The sequence below is a fragment of the Mya arenaria genome, chromosome 7, assembly GCF_026914265.1.
Source record: "Mya arenaria isolate MELC-2E11 chromosome 7, ASM2691426v1".
Taxonomy (NCBI): Eukaryota; Metazoa; Mollusca; class Bivalvia; order Myida; family Myidae; genus Mya; species Mya arenaria.
Window position 1 is genome coordinate 64,594,070 of NC_069128.1, and position 26,103 is coordinate 64,620,172.

General features: G+C 35.3%; 1 protein-coding gene across 1 annotated transcript in view; it reads left to right on the top strand.

Annotated features, from left to right (window-relative positions):
- Nucleotides 1-23,129, top strand: part of LOC128240641 (sacsin-like) — a 39,094-nt gene extending 15,965 nt beyond the window's left edge. Inside the window, exons 7-9 of the mRNA XM_052957354.1 lie at nucleotides 109-10,859; nucleotides 15,229-15,348; nucleotides 16,416-23,129. Of these exons, the coding sequence (XP_052813314.1) occupies nucleotides 109-10,859; nucleotides 15,229-15,348; nucleotides 16,416-16,589 (11,045 nt within the window). The 3' untranslated portion in view covers nucleotides 16,590-23,129. The remainder of the gene's footprint in view (nucleotides 1-108; nucleotides 10,860-15,228; nucleotides 15,349-16,415) is intronic.
- The last annotated feature ends 2,974 nt before the right edge of the window (nucleotides 23,130-26,103 follow it).

Here is a 26,103-nt window from a genome sequence, read left to right on the forward strand (position 1 = left end):
ACATTGCGTATGTCCAATCCATTTGCCAATATGGCCAAGTACCTTCACCATTGGAAATTTATATATGTACTCTTTAAAGAAAAAAATAGGAATGCAAATTTATTTCAGTGTTAGGGAGCTATCGTATTTCAAACCTTTCCACCGACGCACTTCTTACTTTCTTGCGGGAATCTCTACAATCATTTGTAGACACAGAAATGAAAAACTCCTCAAAGTTCAGTCTACCTTGGCTTGAAAAGGTCTGGAGCTTGGTTATGAAATACGGTTTAGAACATTTTAAAGATTTGCGACTTCTACCACTTCTTCAAGAAGGGACATTTGATGGCACGTACGTTGTCAAACTGGTGACGTTAACATATCCTTTCGTCCTGAGTCGTTTTATCAATGTAACAAAAGGTTTCAATGAAAATGTGAAGAAGGCATTGCAGCTTCTAGGAATAACCGTGCTTGAGGATCTACCGAACTGGCTGCCGAAAACATATTTGAATGGATATGTTTCTCAGCTGAACCACTACGAACTCAGAAGATGTTTCGATACAATTGAAGAGGACAATGTTTTGGCTCTTAGTACTATATTCAATAGCAAAGCAGATGACGAAACACGGAAAGACTTCGTGAAATACTTATGTTGCAGTGAAGAAGATTACAGAATGTCTTTTCTAGAGGAGCTTGAGATATTCAAAATGATATCAAAAACAAAGGGATGCGAGAAATATGCTCGGCTGAAAATGGCAGGTGTTTTCATCGATGAAAAGACTGAAAATGAACTACCTCGAGATATTGATATACCAATTGAGTGTTTTAGACGGGACAAGACGAACAGGAGACTGATAACAATGTGTGATATCCTTGAATTGACCACCGAGAAATTTGTAAAGATAAAAATGCAAGAGATAACTAAAAGTGGGTACGCATCGGACACAGACGTCTTTATGAAGTTCTTTCTGAAAAATACAATGATGTTTAAACCACAGACAGATATAATTCAAATGGCATCAAACATAGCTTTTATCAAACATGATAGCAAACTAAAACGAGCATCGAATTTCTTTGATCACACAGATGCAAACCTGAAGAAGCTATTTTTAAAACAAGATGTATTTCTTCCAGAACAGGTCTTTCCAACACGATTCTTAGATGGTTTAAGAACAATTGGATTGAAATCCGCTAAGTGTGTCAGCGCAGATGACCTTTTCAGCATCGCACAAGTTCTAGATTCATTTAATTCAAGCGGTGTATTCGAAGCTGAAATCAATGATAAAGCCAAAGCTTTTCTTAACACTATCGAGAGTAATCCAAATCTTCTTCAGAACATCGTGCATGTTAGGAACAAAACAACAAGCCTTGGAGAAGCGTTACGGACACTACAGTGCTTTCCATGTATAAACAATGACATCGGCAATGTAGAGTACCCCAGAGCATTGCTAATTAAAGATTTAAAACACCTTTATTGTCCAACTGATCTACGAGATTCTCGATACAGTATGCTGATCGGTTCAATAAAACCACTGATAAGTTCTTATTGCATAGAGCTTGCAGAATTTTATGAATGGACAAAACCGCCTTCCATAGAGGACCTCATTGAAAACCTCAACGTTGTAAAGGGAAGGTTCGTTGATACCAAATATGATGTCGCAAAAGTGACAAAAGCTATATACTCAGAGTTGGCGAGGCAGAAAGACGATGTTGCAATTAAAAAAGAGATATTTGAAGAAATGGCCTTAATCTGGACCGAAAAGGGATTCACTAGGCCGTCACGCACAATCCTGAAGCAAAATGTTGGTGATATCCTTCTTAGTCCTTACTTTGAATACATTCCCGACGAGTTCAACAACGTACATAACCTTTTGGAATCCCTAGGAAGTCACCCCATTCAAGATAGACGTGTACTAACGCAACTCCTGCAAGAGATACAGAAGAAGTACCCAGCTGATGGAGTTGATTTAGCTGTTGTTTCTTATGACAAGAAGCTCGTCAGAGATGTTTTAGAAAAGTTAGCAACGCTAAATACAAACGATGAAGCCGACAGAGAGTGGATGAAACGAAATGTGCTAATAATGATAGACACAAATGACAAACATACTATTGAATTTGATTGCATTTCAAAATGTGTATATGACAAAGAAAGAGACATGTTTGATGATTCAGATGAAGAAGAAAAGTTCAAATATGTTCATCCATCGTGTATAGAACATGCAATGAAACTTGGGGTAAAGTCGGTCACACGTCAATCATTAATGGACGCTGAAGATATCGAAGATTGGGGTCAAAACGAACGTTTGACAACACGACTAAATCGGCTTTTGAAAGAGGACTATGTAGATGGTCTCTCTGTGCCTAAAGAACTCATTCAAAACGCTGACGATGCAGGCGCCACGGAAATAAGCTTTCTTTACGACGAACGGGATCACATTGGTTATAGAAAACGTCTTATTAGCAAAGAAATGTCAGAGTGTCAAGGAGCTTCGTTATTTGTTTACAATAACACAACATTCTCCGAAGATGATTTCAAAAACATTACACGCATAAACGAAGGAACAAAACAACATGACACTTCAACAATTGGAAAATTCGGACTAGGATTTTGTTCCGTTTATAATGTAACAGATGTTCCCAGTCTTGTATCAGGTCAAAATATGGTAATTTTCGATCCACATGAGCGGTATTTGGACGAGAAAAACCCCAAAAGGGGCATCAAGTTACCTTTGTCGAAACGCACATTGGTTAAAAGGCATGTCGATCAGTTTATGCCTTTTGAAGGATTGTTCGGCTGTTCGATCGTAGGTGATTCATTTACACCATTTGAAGGAACTTTATTTCGTCTGCAGCTTCGAACTGCAGTCCAGGCCGATAAAAGCGAGATTTCAAAAAAGGTTTATAACAAGGATGAAGTTTTTGGGCTTCTTAAAATGTTGAGAAAACATGCAGGAGACTTGCTTCTATTTTCACAAAATGTGACGACTATAAGAATTTTCCACCTGCGGAAAGATTATGTCTCTTCTGACGATGTAAAGCCTGTGTTTGAGATGAATAAAAGCATAATAGGTGATACATCTAGTCTTAAAGACAGATTCTCAGTATTGAAACTGTGTTCGCAGACACATCAAACAGTTGAACATGTTCAAGTTGTCTCACTTGTAACACAGGTCTCTAGTTCAGAGCTTTTCGAGGCAAGCACAACAGATAATAATGATACACGATTTGTCATATCTTGGTATAAATGTCCGGAAGACACACTCAAGTGTACCGATGAAACAGCTATTCCTGTATCGGCAATAGCAATTCCAGATATCTATTCTGATAAGGGAGTACATCGTTCATTGTCTGAAATAGGTCATGGTTTCTATAATGAAGGGCATTTGTTCTGTTTTATGCCTTTACCAGTGATTACAAATTTGCCTTTCCATATAAATGGCTTCTTCAGCGTTACACAAAATAGACGAGGTTTATCTATTGCCACAGAAGATGATAAAACCGACAATTCGTATCATTGGAACGACTCTTTACTTTCAAAGTGCACCGTTCAATCATTTATTAAGTACTTGCGTTTCCTAGCCGAATTTTATGCATTTGATCAGACTGCATCTGACACACAATATTACGAAACTTGGCCAGACTCTGGGGAACAAGCAGTTGAGCAGTTTGTTAAAGCATTTTACATCACCGTCTTGCAAGATGATCCACATGTATTCAGAAGTAATGAAAGTCAATTGTATTTACCGTTCAGCGGTATATTAGTGCTAAACGACGAAATACGAAACAATGAAACGTTATATGCAAATGCTTTTGAATTTGTAAAATGTGTTCCTATCACTTACAGTAGGATTGTCGTGAATTTGCCTAGGAAACAGTTTCATAAACTAGTGCATTATAATCGCGATGCTAGTGACATTCTGGATGTTGTCATAACGGAGGAAATGTTGATTATTCATCTGTTGGATAATATGAACAGTGAATATTGGATAGGAAAAACGGATGTGCGTAATGTCATGCTATTACATGCAATCTCATACCAAAACAAAACCGTTCAAGATAAGCTAAAACGTGTTTCCTGTATTCCCACTCAACCAAATGAACGTCTTAGAAAAATCGATGAACTTGTACATCCTAATACAGAATTGGCGAGACTGTTCTTAGAAGAAGAAGAACGATTTGTAATTAAGACAGCGGAATTTAGAGATAGCAAATTACTTAACAGATTGGTTGAGTTAGGCATGATGTGTGATACGTTGACGGAAGAATTACTGATAAACAGATGTAAAAGTGTAGAAATGTTATCACAGAAATGCTCCGTGTGTACTATGTCACGTATAGATGCATTGTTATTTTACATGAATACACGAATATCGAATATAAAACCATCGGTTGTTACAGAAATTGGAGGTTTATCTATTCTTCCGGTGCAAACAAGACTGCCAGAATGGCTATTCTCATTTCAATCCGAAAAGAGAGAAGACATGAAGACTATCACAGATGATTGGTGCCACGAGCACAAGACACCGAAACAAACTGTTAAAGTTCTGATTGGGAGGCCTTGTACATTATATGAAAGCCGCTTAATGTATGCAATTGGTTCAGTTGAATGCGTTGTAGACATCAGATGTGAAATAAGTCAAGCATTATCAAAACTATTAGGCATAAGATCGCAGGAGAACTTAACTGCAAATGTGTTGCTGCAGCAGTTAAATGTGTTAGCCGACGAATATAAATGCCCCGAGCTTAGTTTTAGCGCAATGACTGAACAGATAGTGAATCAGATATATTCTGAACTTGATAACGTGTTGACGAAACCATCGTTGATAGAAAACCTAAAATGCGTTGATAAAAAAATAAAATATGTGTTTGATAAAAAAATCATTATGATCGGTAAATCATTTTACCACGTGAAACAAGTAGCTATGCATATGGACACAGATTGCTCCCCGGAACTGTGCGTTTTGCATAATATGTCGGATTTAAAATTACGATTGTTTAGAAAATTAGGTGTTAAGGAACACTTCGTCATAGAAGATATAATTGCAGTCATGAAAAGAAAAAGTTTGTTATGGAAAGAAAAACCATGCAAAGAAGTGAAATTAATGATAAATTTGCTTAGAAATTTGCATTCAATAATGGAACGCGAAAATATAACGATTGAGAATCTACAACAGCATAAGGATTTCATCGTTGCACCAGATGAAAAGAATATTTTAGCCGTCACAAGTGAGCTAGCTTTGGAAGACCAAGCCGTGTTTTGGCAAAGAAAGGTCAGACTAGTACACGGTGATGTTCCTCCAAATATCGCGAAAGCTGTTGGGGTCAAATCAAAGAAAGCAAGTTTAATCAAAGGATTCTCAAGTGGAATATCTTTCTTTGGACAAAAAGAACAGCTGACGACAAGATTAAATGGTCTACTCAAAGATTATCCTAGTGATGTCAGTATATTCAAGGAGTTTATTCAAAATGCCGATGACGCTGGTGCGACCGAAATCAATTTCATAAAATTCTTCAGAACTCAGAAAATTGCACATTCAATAGGACAAAATCAAACGATAGGACCGGCATTGTGCATCTACAATGATGCCCATTTTACTGATAGAGATTTGGAAGGGATAAGAAATTTAGGAATCGGTAGCAAAACTGATGATCCAACGAAAACTGGACAATACGGTTTAGGGTTTAATGCAGTTTATCATATCACTGACACCCCATCTTTTTACAGTAAGGGTCCTGGCTTGGGAAAAGAAGGAGTTCTGTGTATATTTGATCCCTTGTTTAAGGAAATCCCTGAATTAGATGAGCCAGGGATTAAATGTGACATTAACGAGATGGACGACCAATTTAAGGATATTTTAAAAGGATATCCAGGAATCAAATCTGATGTTGGAACAATGTTTCGTTTACCATTGCGACAAGAAAAGTCAGAAATAAGCGTGCATTGTTTTGGTGAGTCTGAAATCGATATATTACTTGGTCTGCTTCAAGAGGAGGCAAGTACATGTCTTCAGTTTTTGAAAAACCTAAAATCCATAGCAATATCAACATTCATCGATGGTAAAGTACAAACCAATTTTATTGTAGAAGCAATATTGACGGAGTCGGATGAAATGAAAAGAAAACAGTATTTCGATGATGTAAATATAGTTTGTAAAAAGCACATGTATGATAAGTATGAAAACATCTTAGAAGATCGATTTTCTGTGACGTACAATCTGTCTATTGTTGAAAACAATGAACCGAACAAACGATGGCTTGTTTGTAATCAGTTTTCAAGTAATACCAAACCAGACGAAGAAAAAACTTGTATACTTAGGCAAGCATTCACCGATGGCGATCTTGGTTTAATGCCAACTGTAGGAATATCCATACCAGTGTGTGAAATAGGAAATTCAGAATCAACTGAAGCTCATAAAGCTTTTTGCTTTTTACCATTGCCTATACGAACAGGTCTGCCGTTTCACGTGAATGGCCATTTTTCAACAGATCGGGGACGACGGATGTTAATCAACAGCGGTGTTGGCGAATCATGGAACAAATACTTGTTGTCGGGTTTACTGCCGGAGGCTCTTTGTACATCACTTCTTGAAGTACAGAGCATACTTTGTAAAGAAGGGATGACTGAGGCAACACTAAAGGAAAGATTGGGGCTGTACAATGCCATTTTTCCAAGATATTTATTTGCAACAGACATTAATTGGAAATACTATGTACAGAATATGTACAAAATGATTTTGGATAAAAAGTGCAAATTGTTTCCGACTCTGTTCTCATCTGATTCTCAAGACAAAACACATGGTTTTAAATTGCTATGGACGCATTTAGCCCGAAGTGAAGCTGATAAGACAGGAGGTATTTTCTATACAATGCATTCCATGCATAAGGTGTTGCAAAATCCGGTGAAGTCTATAATGATGAGAATCGGAATGAAAATTGTAGAAAGTTCCGACATCGTTAAACAATCAATAGAGGAAGTGAAATTAAAAGTGTTTAGCTGCTCACCTGGCTTGGCATTGAAATACATTCTTGAAACCGATGTGAAAATAAGTGGTCTACACATAGAGCAATCATGCTTCACTTCGGTCGAACATTTTAAAGAACTGATTTCTTTCATAATTAGGTGTAATCAATTCGAAAGAGTTGCGGAAGGACTGCCACTCTGTCTGACCCAAGACCAATTTCTTCAAAAGTTTGATTCAAATAATCCGGTATTTTGCTCGATGTATGTTTCCCTAATACCTGGATCTTCAAATGAATTCATGCACAAAGATATAGTGAGTTATTTTAAGAAGAAGAATTATCTCTTTGAACGTGGAGTGTTAAAAGAGTTGAGTGTGCACGATCTACATAGTAGGCTATCATTTTCATATAATGAAACTGATTATCATGGTGGAAATGATTTAGATGTGGAGTCGTTTCTTCTCAAAGACACTGGAATTGACCTAATAATGTTTTTCAAATTTTTGCATGAGAAGTCGGTCAAAAGCAATCAATTGTTTTCCGTGGACCAATTCGTTGCGAATGTGTCGCATTTCAAGAGTTGGTCTTTTCTACCGACACGGTGTACAGCAAATGGGTGCGCATTTAAATACTTAATTCCGCTAGACCAACCTAACAAACTTTATAAAGGTGAAAACAGTTATGAAAATATTCATTTAATTATTTCAAAGCTCAATATTCCGACACTGGACACAAGTTGGTTACCTAGTGATACGAATAGCACAAATTGGGACTTGGACATAAAAAGAGGATTAGAATCAATGATAGCATCCGTTTTAAACCCAGTTAAACTGATATCGTGTCTCAACATATACAAAGAGAAACTGCAAGGCAGGGTAACACATCTTGAAGCAGTCGATATACTTGGATACATTTCAGAAAGGATAGCAGCTTCGAATTGCCATGCCGATCTTGACTTCATGATACGGTCACTGCCATTGTATGAGACAGTATTCGGGGATTTAATAAGTATTGAAAACGTGAATAATGTTGTTATTTTATCTAAAAGAATTCCACCAAATGGAATGAAAGAAATTGCCGAGGCTACAAATACGACGTTCGTGATGTTTCATGAAAGATATTCCTATCTATTGAAACAGTTTTCCCCCAGTCTTGAAGTCGACGGTCTATATGCAGATATAATTGTGCCCAATTTCCGAGCTATTCCCCCGAAACACCAACTTAAACATCTGGAATATATCAGAGATCATATTTGTAGAGATGGTACAGAAGCTTCGCGGTCTAAGCAGCAAATTCGTCGTCTTCTCACGAACAATCCATTTATTCAAATTGGAAATCGAAAGCGACGTGTTAACGAGTTCTATAGCCACAGACACGCGGTATTTGCTAAAATGCTTACTGATGATGAATTTCTTCCAAAGCATTTACGAACAGATGAATGGAAGAAGTTCCTAGATGCCTTAGGACTTATCACGATGCCAACACAGCAAAAAGTGTTAGAGTTTGCAAAAACAATTGCGCTAGATTCAGCATCAAATGCTGATTTGAACACAGACGTTTTGAAGGAAAAATCGCAAACATTAACGTCGTTTATTTTAACTGCTGGACATGCTTTTTTTAGTTCAAGCAACCTTCAAGAGCTAAAAAATATAAAGTTTGTTAACTCGCATGTAGTTGACGATGAGAGACGCGCTTTATATCACTCGTTTATCAAGTCGAATGAGTTTATTTGTTTTAATGGGTCAACAACATCCGACTGGCAGGAAATATGTTGGTCAAGTACACCTATTTTGCACAGTGCATTTCAAATCAGTTTAGATGAACGTCGTCAAGAACTTGGTGTGTTGACATATCCGTCAGTAGAAAGAGTTATTGTGCACAGTCATAATGTAACTGAAGTATTTCACAACGAATTCAAAAGGAAAATTGCGAAGACGCATGACAAAATGAAGTTTATCACTCCACTCTACGACTTTTTCATGAAACATCTAAACAGCCCCGAATTAGCAAAATTAAGAAATTCATATTTTGTCCATATACCTAACGAGGCTATGGTAAGAGCTGATATGGTGTTTGAAATCTCCGCGTTAAAAAGCACCGAGATCAAGCCATATTTGTATGAGCTACCGAAACCCTTACGCAAATACATAGACTTATTTGAAAAACTCGGAACGATGAGTGTTGTTTGTAGATCACAGTTTGTAAATGTGCTGGGGTCAATACACACCGAGTACAGTGATCAAACGTTGCCACCCCAGGTACTTAAAAAGGTTGCACAGACAATAACACTTCTATTCAAACTTGATGGACCACTTGAAGATAATCATTCAAAGTTGTTTCTCCCAAACAAAGAAATGAAACTGAAAGAATCGTCAAGTCTCACTGTCTGTGACAATAACACATACGCGGATATTTTAAGATATGTTGCTGACATTGACTACTTTCTTGGATTCCAGGAAATGGAAATAGACGAGTTTACACCTGCAGTGTTTGAATCATTACCAGATTCGATGCAGCCGTGCTTCTTAAGCAAGGACGTAAGAGAAAGTGTGTCGTTAGAGTCGATTGAAGTTGTTGAATCACTTGTGTCCTATGATTGGCAGTACTTTTTACGTAGCGATTGTTTAATTAATGGAATAATTAGGCTCATTCGTGCTCAGTGTGGATTTAACTACAAGGGAAACCCAACGACTGATTTAGAAGATAGATCAAGAAAAAAATTGAAAAATGTTCGCATTAATCAAGTGAATGGATTACAAACAAAAGTGTCATACAAAGGCAGTGTGTTGGATGGGGTAAGTTTGCAACGGATATGCTATACAAAGAATATAAATTGTATCAATGGAAACACGTCCTTTCAACTGTACTTTGACTCTATGGGCGCTACAGATGAGACAATGATAATTTCTGAGGAAGACGGAATTTTTCATTTAGTACAAAAATGCACTGAACATATTCTGGACAAGGACAAGTGTTGTATAATGAGTGCATTATTGAACTACAGGAATACCCCTGAAAGAATTTCTGAACTGCTTGATAGAAGTGAGATTGCACAAATTGATTTTAAACCCTCTTCCGTATTTCCAAAGCCTGGTACCTACGTAAATTCAAAGTTTTACCCATTTCTAGTCCAGGAAATAGTTACTTTTGACGAGCATGAATATGAATTCGTAGCCATGGAAGTAGAGTATGAAGATGATGAAAATAACGCCTATATATACGTCCATATCATAAGTCAAATACCAAAACTTGCGGATTCTTCAAACATACGTTTACGTTACAAGGTGAATGCTGGCGAGCCTAGAGGTTTCATCGAAGTGCCGATATTCAAACTTTTTCGTTTCGTTTCCCCAAATCCTCTAAATACTTATACAGAAGTAGAACTTTATGACTCACAAAATATAATCACACTACCTTTTGACGAAAATCGCCAAAGGGTTAGGGATATGTTAACTGCGGCTTTTCAGATGGTCGAAAAAGATAGAAGAATATTGATAAAGCGACTATTATTAAGGTGGCATCCCGACAGAAACTCCGGATTAGAAGATTATGCGAAGGAAATATTCAACTTCATCAAAGAACTCATAGTCGAATTAGAGAAAAACGAACATGCTGTGCGATCCAGCGGAACATTTTCTTCGAGCACGTTTCGGTCTCGTTACTACAATTTTAGTACGAGGATTGAATGCAAAGGTCGAGTGTTCGCTCAAGAATTTCACCAAAGAAAACGACATTATTATGCGTATTTCACTAGTGGTTATAATACTAGCAGCAGCAATGAGTACGTTCCCGTCCCAAATATCGGAGAAGCGAAACGATGGCTACGCCAAGCGAAAACGGACTTTCACGTCGCGAGTGGTATGCTTGCCAATCCCGAAGAGGGATTCAAGGGGTTCAACTGGATTTGCTATCAATTACACCAGGTAAATCTAAATAGTATGTATATGTGTTATATATCATGATATATCTGTAGTCATGATTCCAGTCGCTAGCTGCATGTTTAGCTATCGCAGACAACATCAACTCTATTTGCAATCAATAACACCAGTTAGATTAATGTACAATAGAGTAAACCAATGTTCATGATCCCAGTTGGACAATTGTGTTAATCAATTTGTTTATTAGGTCTTATGACAAAGGAATGTTATGATATTCAAGGTATTCTTTGTAATGAAAGAAATAGGTTGTTCATGCACTCGATATATTGCTGACATGCATTAGCTACAACGAAGTGACTGAACTCTTAGGGAACATTTCTTTTTCTTTCTTCTAAAATTGAGATGCATGACCAAACACTAAAATACTAACACTTTTTTATACAAAAATATCAAAAATATGTATTCTATAAAATATCAATCCTGTAGGTGTTAAGATGACTCGCTCATGGTTTGTAAAATGCACTTTTTAATTAAAAAATAAAGTGTTGCGAATCATAAGGAGTGTTAAAACAAAAAAATCAAAAAGCTGTAACCCTTCAGCAAATGTTGATATTTGCTAAAAGTCCATGAAGACCACAGTTGAAATTAGAGTTCATAACGCAATTAGAAATCACGGTGGCCGTGTGGACTAGCCGGCTGGTTTCTATTTTTATCTTGACTTTACCGGCGTTGGTTCGAACCCCACTAAAACCAAAATACTTTTTTATGCTGTAACTCTACTTTGCTCTGCAATTTTGATATTATAGAGTAAAACAATAATAACTTATTTTTGGTCCAAAACATGAGCCAACCACTTTACTAATGCATGTCCAAGTAGCATTGAAGTTTCATGATGTTATTGTTAAACGTATAGAAACATTTGTAACTTTATAGGATGTCCCCTCAAATATATGAAAGCTTCTTGAATAATACCCATTTCCGATTAAAACATCCGTTTCCAACAAAACATTCTGGAAGCATGACGCAGATGAACATCTCTTCGAATGAAAGGCAAAGGTTTGCTTTTTAGAGTTTTACAAACTCACATAAAAGCAACACAGTTTGAAAGCTTCCGTTCGCGTTTAAACGGAAGTCGTTTAAGAGTAATTATAGATTAATATCCACTATTGGTCTAAAGTTTGTTTATGGAATGTTTAATTGCGCTGACGTTCACCTATAATATTATTGTAGGTTTTATTTTCTTTCTTCTATTCTCAATTGAAAAGTACGCAGTTTAACAATTCATACTTTGATTTTCTTGAAAATTATATTTTCTGTTGGCAAACCTAAATGTTGTTTTTGATAAAAAGTAACATATGTATATGACTAAAGGAATTAGATTTGAATGCAGATTTCCGAGCAATCATTTGATAAAATAAGCGAAAATAATGTGTCATACACAATGGGGTATTTCGGTGCATTTAGTAAAGATATGCCTAAAATCAATAGGCTTTGAAATAAAATTCTTGCCAGTTTTTTTTTATAACGTTCGAGTTGTTGTCCATTTTGATTTTTAATCACATGTCGTTATTTGTCTAGTAAAATTATAACACAAAATCCTACCTGTTTCACATGCGCTGATAATGAGACGAATACCACAAACTAACATAGCAATGTCATTTCCCGCACTACATACATTTCAGAAATGTAGTAACCGTATGATATGTTGGATTATTACCAATTTAGACATTTTTTTTCAACTAAATTGTTGTTAATCGTGCTAAGTGATATCGTCCCTTACACATTTAATAAATAAAAAACACGTTATGGCATTATCAAACTGGATAACATATGATGAAATGATATAAACATCAACATTAAATTACAGTAAGTAATATTTTACAACAGGTTATGGTTCCTGTTTCTTTGAAGGATAGAAGTTAAACGGTATTAAGTTATATATATTATAAAATCCCAACGCACTTCATATCGCAAAATACGGCCGGTCGTGTTCCACTCCAGTGCAATACGGACGGCCATGTTCCACTCCAGTGCAATACGGATGGCCGTGTTCCAATCCAGTGCAATACGGACGGTCGTGTTCCAGTCCCGTGCAATACGGACGGCCGTGTTCCACTCCAGTGCAATACGGACGGCCATGTTCCACTCCAGTGCAATACGGATGGCCGTGTTCCAATCCAGTGCAATACGGACGGTCGTGTTCCATTCCCGTGCAATACGGACGGCCGTGTTCCACTCCAGTGCAATACGGACGGTCGTGTTCCACTTCAGTGCAATACGGATGGCCGTGTTCCAATCCAGTGCAATACGGACGGTCGTGTTTCATTCCCGTGCAATACGGACGGCCGTGTTCCACTCCAGTGAAATACGGATGGCCGTGTTCCAATCCAGTACAATACGGATGGTCGTGTTTCATTCCCGTGCAATATGGACGGCTGTGTTCCACTCCAGTGCAATACGGACGGCCGGGTTCCACTCTAGTGCAATACGGACGGCCGTGTTCCAGTTCAGTGCAATACGGATGGCCGTGTTCCAATCCAGTGCAATACGGACGGTCGTGTTGCATTCCCGTGCAATACGGACGGCCGTGTTCCACTCCAGTGAAATACGGATGGCCGTGTTCCAATCCAGTACAATACGGATGGTGGTGTTTCATTCCCGTGCAATACGGACGGCCGGGTTCCACTCTAGTGCAATACGGACGGCCGTGTTCCAGTTCAGTGCAATACGGATGGCCGTGTTCCAATCAAGTGCAATACGGACGGTCGTGTTGCATTCCCGTGCAATACGGATGGCTGTGTTCCACTCCAGTGCAATACGGACGGCCGTGTTCCACTCCAGTGCAATACGGACGGCCGTGTTCCACTCCAGTGCAATACGAAAGGCCGTGTTCCATTCCTGTGCAATACGGACGTCTGTGTACAACTCCAGTTCAAAAGGGACGGCCGTATTCCACTCCAGTGCAATACGGACGGCCGTGTTCCACTCCAGTCCAATATGGACGGCCGTGTTTCACTCCAGTGCAATAGGGGCGGACGTGTTTCACTCCAGTGCAATAGGGATGACCGTGTTCCACTCCAGTGCAATACGGACGGCCGTGTTTCACTCCAGTGCAATAGGAACGGCCATGTTTCACTCCAGTGCAATAGGGACGGCCGTGTTCCACTCCAGTGCAATAGGGACGGCCGTGTTTCACTCCAGTCCAATAGGGACGGCCGTGTTTCACTCCATGGCAATACGGACGGCCGTGTTCCACTCCAGTGCAATACGGACGGCCATGTACTCTCCAGTGCAATACAGACGGCCGTGCTCCACTCCCATTACAATACGGACGGCCGTGTTCCACTCCAGTGCAATATGGACGGCCGTGTTTCACCCCAGTGCAATACGGACGGCCGTGTTCCACTCCTGTGCAATACGGCCGGCCGTGTTTCACTCCAGTGCAATACGGACGGCCGTGTTCCACTCCAGTGCAATACGGACGGCCGTGTTCCACTCTGCTAACGTCGCGTCATAAAAGTATCAGAAGCGATGTTAAAAATACGGCATAATACAAAATAGTACGTCGTTAAAATGAAATTCATTATGAAAGCATGTATCTGTTAAGTGATCTTACCAATAATGTATATAATAAAAGGCTTATTAGAACTGTGTTTTGATCAAGAATATTGTATTCGACTTTTGTGGATATTTTGCAGATTTTGGATAACACTCGGCTTGCGCCCCTTGAAATCTAATTCTGCAATATTCTCTAGCCTCGAATACGACCTACCGGGTCAAAACGCACTAGTAATAACACTGTTATACAAAAGGTATAAATAAACAATTTTTGCATGGTTTTAAATTTTGGCTGAAAAACCATTCAATAAGTATGTTATTAAATGACAGCAGGAATTTGTTAACAAACTCACAGTAATATTCGATCATAAAATAATCATGGTGCTCCTTTAACTGTACCAGGCACAAGGTTAATAGTATTTTACAAGTGACTGCCAACGGATCGAGGCATTTTAAAAAGGAAAGATTTATAAAATAAAGTCCCGCGTTTATTTTGAAGAACAGTTCGATTTAAAATCGGAATCATCATTTCAGTACTGATAGTATTGATACATGAAAAGCGTAAAAAATGTGCATTATTTATAATTAATTGAAAGGTATTTAAAAATTTGTTTTACGTTATTTTGCTGATAAACTTTTAACCGAATGTAGCAAATTGAAAGAATATGCAATAAACAATAAACAAGAAAATAATAAACCTACAAGAAACCGCTGACCGCCTAACATACGTTAACGTATTATTATTTCATATGAGATGTTTCCATCAATGAGATTATGATTATAAATGGGAGACGTCTTATCTGATACTTCCTGCTTTCGAAGATTGCCTTTTCAATGTTATATTTACATCTTACAGGCATGTGAAAAGGCGCTTAAAGCTGCCAGATTTTCCAGAGATGCCAATCGATGTCCGCGATGGTCACATAATCTATGCAGCATTGCAGATGGAATTGAGATTGATGACATTAAAGAAAAGGTATGTATTATTATACACTCACAATCTAATTTTTTATACTGACTTTTCTTTTAGTTCTTTCACGAGACAGGTAGATGGAGCTTACGCGTGCAGGAAGTAACTTACGTTAGTAATTGAACGATGTCATTGACAGCAAGGTACAAGTGCGGGAAGTAGCTTGCGCTAGTTATAAAACTCTATCATTGACAACACGGTTCAAGTGCAGGAAGTAGTTTGGGCTAGTTATTGAACGCTGTCATTGACAACACGGTTCAAGTGCAGGAAGTAGTTTGGGCTAGTTATTAAACGCTGTCATTGACAACACGGTTCAAGTGCAGGAAGTAGTTTGGGCTAGTTATTGAACGCTGTCACTGACAGCACGGCACTAGTGCAGAAAGTAGCTAGCGCTAGTTATTTAAGGATGTCATTGAAAGCACAGCAGAAGTGCATGAAGTAGCTTGCGCTAGTAATTGAAGGGTGTCATTGACAGCACAGCAGAAGTGCATGAAGTAGCTTGCGCTAGTAATTGAACGATGTCATTGACAGCATGGCACAAGTGCAGGAGGTAGCTAGCGCTAGTTATTGAACGTTGTCATTGACAACAGGGTACAAAACAGTTAATTCAACTACAATTGTGCATATGTAGTATTTTACTTGGGTGATTTTCAATCTGTGGCCGATCACCCATCTCTTAAACTTCATTTATATGTTGCATTTGAGATAATGTTGTCCACTTCCTAGAATGTATTGTGTTACATTTTAAACTCACACTATGAATGTTAAGTCATAGACTAAATTGTTAATAACAGAAAAAGAAGTGGAACTTTTAAAGAATCATTTGAATATAAGTGACTGACCGTGCCATAACAGTGCGCCCTGTGTTTACAATGTAGATATACCACTCTATGCTGTACACAACAGTTCTTTCACCTTCGACCCTCGTCACTTAAAGTGAAACAATTCGTAATTCGCGCTCGCGTTTAATTTCATTAACTATTGCCGATATATGTCTAATAAAACTCTCTCTTAACCATGCTTCCCAAACCGTTACCGTATCATTTATGTATCAATGTTTTAATATATTTCAGGTAAGATTGTTCGAATCACGCCTAAACATATCGGACAGGCAGTACTTCCGACTTCGGTATCCAGATGCCGTTGAAATGAACAAGCTGCCTTCTGACGTATTCAGTTTAGACGATGCCGCATTTGCAAAGGAAACTGCTCATGAAATTATAGCGTTCGTGGAGGACTACATATAGTAAATTATTTAAACCATATGCCAATAAAATTACGTCAAGAGAATATTATCTACCAGACGGATCGATGTTTGGTCATCGAAATATCGCAGTTATGAAAATAAGTGTCGTTGACATTTAGATATCTATTATTGTATTGTTTTCTATAGGACAGATGCGTTAGCATTCTTCATTATAATATGTGTATGTGGGGGAAACAATTCTGCAATTATTGAAACAGTATAATATTTAATTGAAATGATGTCATTTATGTCTTTTGTTGTTAATAGAAATATTTTTAAATACATTAGACTAAGCTATTAAACATTTTGTTTGTAAATATTACTTATATAAATTTCAGTCCACTTCTTTTATTTACATGCTAAAATATTCAAGTTTTACAAAAGCTTTTACATTTGCTTGTTATTTGAAAAAAAGGTTAAGGTAAAAGTGTTTCCTTACGTGTATGTAAATTTGCAAGATTTCGTTGTTTTCATAACCTATAAAGGCGCTTAGAGTATATTAGCTTAGATGTTAGTTAATAGATTACTATAATTGTAAATATGTGTACATCAGATAGATATGCTTAGGAATTTGCTTTAAACCAGAATTAAGACTATGTATAACTTTAAATGAACATATTTATATATCAGATGAACTGTTACTTTATCTTAATTAAGATAATTATTTGCTGTCATGTTTTAAATAATAATGTCTTTAAATGTGCGTGAAATAGTTTGTCGAATGGATGTCGAGTATGCGAATTATTTTTAATGAATACATGGTTAACATACGTTTTAAAAAAAGCTTTATGTTTAATTTCAACATATGTAGTGGTTTATGCATTATGTTATTATATTTTGTTTAAAATTATTTTCAAAATCATCACATTTTTAACTTGTAATTTTAATTGCGATTATTTTATTTACTATATGTGCCTCACTGTATATATGATATATAGTTCACCTTTGATTAATAAGTATTTTTCCGTTATTATTCACAATGTATTTTTGTATATAAGTTTGTTAATTTGTAAGCTGGAACACACGTTTTTGTGATTTTAACGTCCTTGTATTGCATGCCTTGCGGACAAAGTTTAATATAGTATAGATTATGAATATATCAAAAACGAAGGGTCCCAGATAACTTTATTGTACATTTTTTATCCATATGATATATTTGTGTATAAACAAAGTATTGGGGTGTTATTTCAAACATTTAACATACAGAGTTATGTTCGTTTTAAGATTCATTATACCATGTTTGATTTTTTATTCGACAATTTGTAACGCTGTGCTAGCAGAGAGTGGGTCTTTTTAATTAAATATATAACTTTCTATTTATAAATTGTGAAAAAAACAATATCAGTGTTATGTTCCACATGATGTTTCTTTGTATGAAAAAAAAAAAAATTTAACCATGACTATTTTCCCATATTTGATTGTGGTTTTTTTTCTCCAGAGGATGTGTTTTTGTATAAACATAAGTTGGGCCTGTTAATTATAATTCAATTGGTGTATTTTACCTTATTTGATTGTGTTTTACTTCCACAGGATAAACTTTTGTATAAACAAAGGGTGGGCCTGTTAATTATAATGCAAAGGTGTCTTTTATACCATATTTGATTGTGTTTTTATTACACTGGATGAACCTTTGTAAAAACAAAGGGTGGGCCTGTAAATCATAATTCAAAATTTTGTATTATACTATATTTGATTGTGTTTTAATTCCACAGGTTGAACCTTTGTATAAACAAAGGGTGGGCCTGTTAATTATAATTCATATGTGTGTATTATACTATATTTGACTGTGTTTTTATTTCACAAGATGAACCTTTGTATAACCAAAAGGTGGGCCTGTTATTATTTAAGCTTGCGTATTATACAATATTTGATTGTGTTTTTTCCACAAGATGAACCTTTATATAGACTAAGGGTTGATATGTTAATTATAATACAAATCTGTGTATTTCTTATATTTGTTTATGTTTTATTCCACGGTATGAACCTTTGTATAAACTAAGGGTGGGTCTGTAAATTATTATTCAAATTTGTGTGTTTTTTTTATATTTATTTATGTTTTATTCCACGGGATGAACCTTTGTATAAACAAAGGGTGGGCCTGTTAATTATTATTCAAATTGGTTTATTATACTTTATTTGTTATTTATTATGTGTGCATTATACTATATTTGATCGTGTTTTAATTCCTCAGTATGTATCTTTATATAAATAAAGAGTGAGCCTGTTAACTATAACACAAAGGTGTTTTTTATACCATATTCGATTGTGTTTTTATTCCACTGGATGAACCTTTGTAAATTTTTGTATTATACTATATTTGATTGTGTTTTTATTCCACAGGATGGACCTTTGTATAAACAAAGGGTGGGCCTGATAATCATTATTCAAATTTGTTTATTATACTTTATTTGTTTGTGTTTTTATTCCACAGGATGGACCTTTGTATAAACAAAGGGTGGGCCTGTTAATTATAATTCAGATTTGTGTATCATACCATATTTGATTGTGTTCTTATTCCACAGGATGAACTTTTGTATAAACAAAGGGTGAGCCTGTTTATGATAATTTAAGCTTGCGTATTATACAATATGTGATTGTGTTTTTATTCCAAAGGATGAACCTGAATATGAATTTAGTGTGGGCCTGTTAATTAGAATACAAAGTTGTGTTTTTTTATATGTGTTTATGTTTTATTCCACGGGATGAACCTTTGCATAAACAAAGGTTGGCCCTGTTAATTATTATTCAAATTTGTTAATTATACGATATTTAATCGTGTTTTTATTCCTCAGGATGTATCTTTATATAAACAAAGAGTGAGCCTGTTAATTATAACACAAAAGTGTCTTTTATACCATATTTGATTATGATTTTATTCCACTGGGTGAACCTTTGTAAAAACAAATGGTGGGCCTGTTAATTATAATTCAAATTTTTGTATTATAAAATATTTGATTGTGTTTTTATTCCCCAGAATGAACCTTTGTATAAACAAAGGGTGGGCCTATTAATTATAATTCATATGTGTGTATTATTCTATATTTGATTAGTGTTTTTATTCTACAGGATGAACTTTTGTATAAACAAAGGGTGAGCCTGTTAATTATTATTTAAGCTTGCGTATTATACAATATGTGATTGTGTTTTTATTCCAAAGGATGAACCTGAATATGAACTAAGTGTGGGCCTGTTAATTAGAATACAAAATTCTGGGTTTTTTTTATATGTGTTTATGTTTTATTCCACGGGATGAACCTTTGTATAAACAAAGGGTGGGCCTGTTAATTATTATTCAAATTTGTTTATTATACGATATTTGATCGTGTTTTTATTCCTCAGGATGTATCTTTATATAAAAAAGAGTGAGCCTGTTAATTATAACACAAAAGTGTCTTTTATACCATATTTGACTGTGTTTTTATTCCACTGGATGAACCTTTATAAAAACAAAGGGTGGGCCTGTTAATTATAATTCAAATTTTTGTATTATAAAATATTTGATTGTGTTTTTATTCCACAGGATGAACCTTTGTATAAACAAAGGGTGGGCCTGTTAATTATAATTCATATGTGTGTATTATAATATATTTGATTGTGTTTTATTCCATAGGATGAACCTTTGTATAAACAAAAGATGGGCCTGTTAATTATAATGTAAGCTTGCGTATTATACTATATTTGATTGTGTTTTTATTCCACAGGATGAACTTTTGTATAAACAAAGGGTGAGCCTGTTAATTATAATTTAAGCTTGCGTATTATACAATATTTGATTGTGTTTTCATTTCACAGGATGAACTTTTTGTATTCGCAGAGGGTGGGCCTGTTAAATATAATTCAAATTTGTGAATTATTCTATATTTGATTGTGTTTTTATTCTACAGGATGAACTTTGTATAAACAAAGGTTGGTCCTGTAAATTATAATTCATATGTTTGTATTATACTATATTTGAATGTGTTTTTATTCCACAGGATGAACTTTTGTATAACCAAAAGGTGGGCCTGTTAATTATAATTCAAATTTGTGAATTATACTATGTTTGATTGTGTTTTTATTCCACAGGATGAACCTTTGTATAAACAAAGGGTGGACCTGTTAGTTATAATTTAAACTTGTGTATTTTACGATATTTGATTGTGTTTTTATTCCACATGATGTATCATTGCATAAACATAGAGTGTGCAAGTTAGTTTTAATCGAATGTTATTTAACATTGTTCTGAACAGTACGGAAATATATTTGGATGAGTACATAACTGGGAAACCCATATTGGACGAGCCATTAGGTGAGTCCAATATGATTTTCCCTGCTGTGTACACAGGATGTATATTTGTATACACAAAGAGTTGGTCAGTTAATTTTAATTCACAATTAACATATGTTGTGTTATCACTTAATGATATACTGTATCTTCGTAATAGTGGAATGTATACTTTGTACAAACAAGATATGCGCCTGTTGTATACCATCCTAACAAACATTTATTTTATTTTCACTTGAAACCAATGTACTATTTTACTTGTTTACCTTTTAATAAGCAATGAGTGGGAATATTATTCATAATTTAGATATGCGTATCATACTATATAATATGGAGTTTTATTTAATAGGATTTGCATTTGTGTAAAATCATTAACGTACTTTTATTTCTGTTAATGTCACTTCATGAACCAAGTGTTTGTTTACACATAATGTACCTGGGCTTGCGATGTTTAATTTTAAACGCAAAATTTAGTTTTCATTGAATGGTTCCATAGGATGTATCTTTGTATAAGACATGGGTGGGTCTGTCTGAATTCAATTTATGATGATTGTGTATTATTCCACATGATGTGTAAATAAATGGTGTGCCTGTTCATTTTGATTTAAAACGCACTTCAAAGTTCTAAACAATCGGCCAATGGTATGTTATTTAAGATGTTGATGATTGATTTGTTGGATTAAACCATAAAATGCAGGCAAAACGGGGGCTTGCTAGTTATAGCAAAACACGCATATCTATTGCATATTTGTTTATGGATTATTTTGCATAGATTTACAATAGAACAAAACATATTTTATTTGTAAGTGATTAGACTTTCATTAGTTGGATAAATTACACGCTCAATTATTGTAGTTTGCTTACTTTTTGCGTCTGAAACCATGGGAAAATACCAATTTAAGTTCCAAAAATGAAATACTGGGCTTAATACTTTGAATACCGATCTTTTAATAATCGATTGATTTAATCATTGTATGAAGTGTATTTAAATATAGAAGACGAAGTTTTAAATGGTTGTCAATTATCGTAAGGTGCTAAGGCATACAAAACAATATGTTTGTTTCAGGTTTCATGTCCCCCAAAAAAGGGTAGGCATAAGGGCATTTCAGGACAGGAAACAAACATTATTTCTATGCCTTAGACTATGTTATCTTCTAATTTATCAACAGACACTAAGTAAGCAATTACTTGGCCAGTGATCTAAATGTGAAGCGCATAATTGAATTCCTTACACAATATAAAAAGGCACTTAACAAACTCTCTAGTTATATTCATGAAGGATAAGTTATAATAAAATAAAAATAAATATATAGTGACACATCCAGATGTCAATAAATTATTGTTGACAACGAGCTGAAATAACGTTCAATAATCAACAGACCAGAGTAAATAGTCCAGATCCCAGTTTCCTTGAACTGCAGGCTTAAGCAGCTTATTTCAATTATCCCAAAATACATACTTCAATTTGATTTCGATAACTGAAGTATTAAATTGTTATTATCAAAAAGATTATTCCCTTTCCAGTTTGAAGTCTAAAACCTCTTCAGGAAGTAAATAATTATATATAAAAAAGTTTCGAGAAACTGGGACCTGCAAAGTTCAAACACTCAATAGTATCCTTGTGTTTAGGCGTGTGAGCAATAACTATGTTTGAATGAACATAAGCAGAGAGTGGATATGGGGCCGTATCTATAAAGCATCTATTTTTTCCAACTTAGTGAAATTATAATATTTTTCAACAACGACTATTTTAAAACAGCCCAAGTTAAGTGCAGGAACAATTTTTTTACAGTCTCTAAGTTTGGTTACTTTTAACGGGAAAACAAATTGCCATTAAAACTGCACTCTCACAGATTGAAAGTTTTGTCTTCAAACGAGTCAATTTATGCGAAAAATGCATGTAAACCAGTCATATAAGACAAACTATTAGATCGCAGATTTTTATATTTAAGTTAAAGAATTGATGTTTTATGCATTTTTCTTCAACCGTTAAAAACGGTATTAGCCATAAAACATTAATTTTAGAACGGATATATGAAATCTGCGACCTGATCTTTTGGCAGCAGTATTTTATTACTGGTTGGCAGATATGTACGCACAAATTCGCTCATTCAAAAAATAAATAATAAAAGTTGTAAAATCGGTAAATCTGTGAGAGTGCTGCTTTAAACGAATGTTGTTCTTCCACTGTAAATTTATTTCTTTGTTTTTATAGGCTAGAATATGTATCAAGAATTGCATGTTATATGAACTCACGAATAAATGTTTTCTTAATCAGAGTTTAGTTGTAATTTTGTTTGTACGGACAACACAAAGCGTCCTTCTATAATATGAATGACGTTGTGCCAAAACCTTCACAACTCGTACTCAACTTAATATTCTGGATGTTGATGATATCAATAATATAACATTATAAAGTTTTTGAAGGTAGTGATATTGACTTTGGTAAGTGGTCACCATGTCGGACAAATGGGTTTTCCCCGGGTACTCTCATGGTTTCCTGTACAAACATACGCGTTTAATTGAATTTATTGAAATATTTTACTGCTAAATTATTTAGTAAATTCTTTAAAACTGACACATTATTTTCAAGCTATAGGTTTTATGGTTATCACTGGTTGTATTGGCAATCTTAGCAGGTAGGCCCCTTAAAATTATTTTTATCTTGCATATTAAATGGTTTCTTTTGCCCTTTCAATTCTGTTTGGGTACCTTTCTAAACATATTTTGTAGACTTAATTTCTAATTCTATTATAACCAAACTACTTTTACATGTGACCTTGTTTTTGTCAGACTGGTAAAAATGTAGAAATATTTGGTATCCTCTTTCTACTATCTTTATTTTCAACTCCAAACTTTTTGAGAGTCCTCATAATTTGAACTCAGGTTTTTAATAAAGGATTTTCCAAGCATGTGATATCTAAATTCAAGACCTGTATTCATCTTGCGCTATGTCACTTCCCTAACCCAGGACTCATCATGAAATTAGTAATTGTTGGGTCAGTTGTGTTTAGACAATTTGTCATTTTCCTAAAGGAAGTGTTGGGTCATATATATAAAAAAAATAAAGTGTCGGAACAAATGACCAAGTAATATGCTTACTGTTCAAAATATGTCTTTATCCGTTTCAACTGTGGTCGGCTTAGGGCCTAGGGCCTTTGTTACAGATTTCCATCTTTCTTGTCCTGTGCCTCTTTTTCCATGAAAGCTGTATCTTGTGCTATTCTGCATCAAGCTTTAGTCATATCAAGCAATAAGTAACTTTTTAAGTAGCTCATATCAGCAGGCAAGTCAAGGAAAAATGTTGACGCATATATCCTTCTACCACCAGACGCCCAAACTGCTATTGATTGATTTGTTGATTGATTTTAGGGCCCAAATTTTCCAAGAGTAGTTGAAATGTGTTTGTTATCATTGCCTCGTTGTTTGTTTTTGTTTCAGATTCTGGACATGACTTAAAACTTGACTGAAATGTTGGCTACACATTTGGGTCATGATCCCAAAACTCATAAAGAAAATTACAAGTTGACCCCCTTCACAAGAGAATTATCCCTTGTATGCTGATTTGTACAATATCTTTGACTATTAAACAACAACTGCATACATTTAGTCAGTTAATACTCACATTCACTCACAACATAATTATTTTATGAATTAGGTTCTTCATTGCTTAGTTCATGATTTCATACACTGCCTTTTAATGTGTTTATAGGTAGGACATAAAAGGGACTATGTAAACGAAAAGGGCCTCAAGGGGGTCAATTTTTTTAAATATCTAAATTTAAGCAATTAAAATTGGCATATTTTTTTTATAATAATGTTTTTTTTTCTAATTGGAAAATAGTTGACGCTTTTTGAGTTGAAATTCAATTAATACAGTGGGTCATGTTTGTTTGGTCTTTTCATTGTTTACATCTTGACGGCTAAATTGAGAGTTATCTGTAGAATTATAATTAACTCTTGTGCAGTCACAAAGCTGCATAGCTCATTTGGTAAAGAGATGGCGTTGTAATCGCTCACGCTCCTCAGACTTGAGTCAGAATCCCATCCTGCTTGGGGTTTTATTTTTTTCAAACATTTTATGAATATGCATTCATCAAATCAATCTAATGTATTAAAATTCAGATATATTTATATTGATACTGACTTATTACAGATACTGGTAAATATTACTGAAATTATTAACTATAATATTTCAATTCACCAAACAGTGATGAGTTTGTTCTTCCCCTATGACTTTTTCAATTATCTAATAAAATGAGCATTTCACCCTTTAAGGCCATACAAAATAATATGTTTTTCTATGTTGTTTGCTACACTGATAGAAGCAGAAATAGCTGCAAGAAAGAATAGTATTTTATAGCCATTTTCAGACACACAAAGTGAGAGCATTTTGTTGTCAGGCACTGAACATCTAGTATAAAGATATCTTCTAATATTCTTGTCAGAAAGCTCAGTGCCAGTCTAGAGCTTCCATATTTGTGATGCATTTTATCTAGCCATAACTTTTGTTGACATATTTTGTGATTCTTATGTTAGTAACATTGGATCGTTCTGGCCCTTTGTCTTACTTTCTAGGTCTTCTGTTTGATTAATTGTGTTGGCAATTAATGATTAAACCTATGATATGGAACCTTCAGACTTGATCCTGAAGAAGAAATTCTGAGGGATGGAACAGCAAATGCTCTTCCCATGGAATTGAGTGGCTCTACCCCCATAATACATAGTGGCTATGCTCCAAATGATCAAAGTAGTTCCACCTGTGATAAGTTTACTTTGTTCATTGTATTTAAATTGCAATTTTTAAAAGCCCGAATCCTGATGGGTAATATCATGTTATGGTTTCAGTGGCCAGTCAAACCCTGGACAATTCTCTGTCCAGACTGTATCTTTCTCACATTCATATGATCTTAAAATCACCAGACGCAAATCATAATCATAATGGGATGGTGTGTCAGTGCAACTTGCAGGCCTGTAATCAAAGGTCAAGGTCACAAATAGAGGTCAAAGGTTAAACTTATTATACTTTGTCCAGAGTATATCTCACTTACTGAAGGATTTTAAAATCTCTTAAAAATAATCATGACCATAATGATATGGTCAAGGTCACAAATAAAGGTCAAAGGTCAAACCTTATAATACTGTGTCCAGTGTATATTGCTCGCTCTGTGGAGCTCTTGTTATATTTATACTGACAAATGACAGATGTTGGTTAAAATTATTGAAATTATTCTTTGTGTCAAGTTCCAAT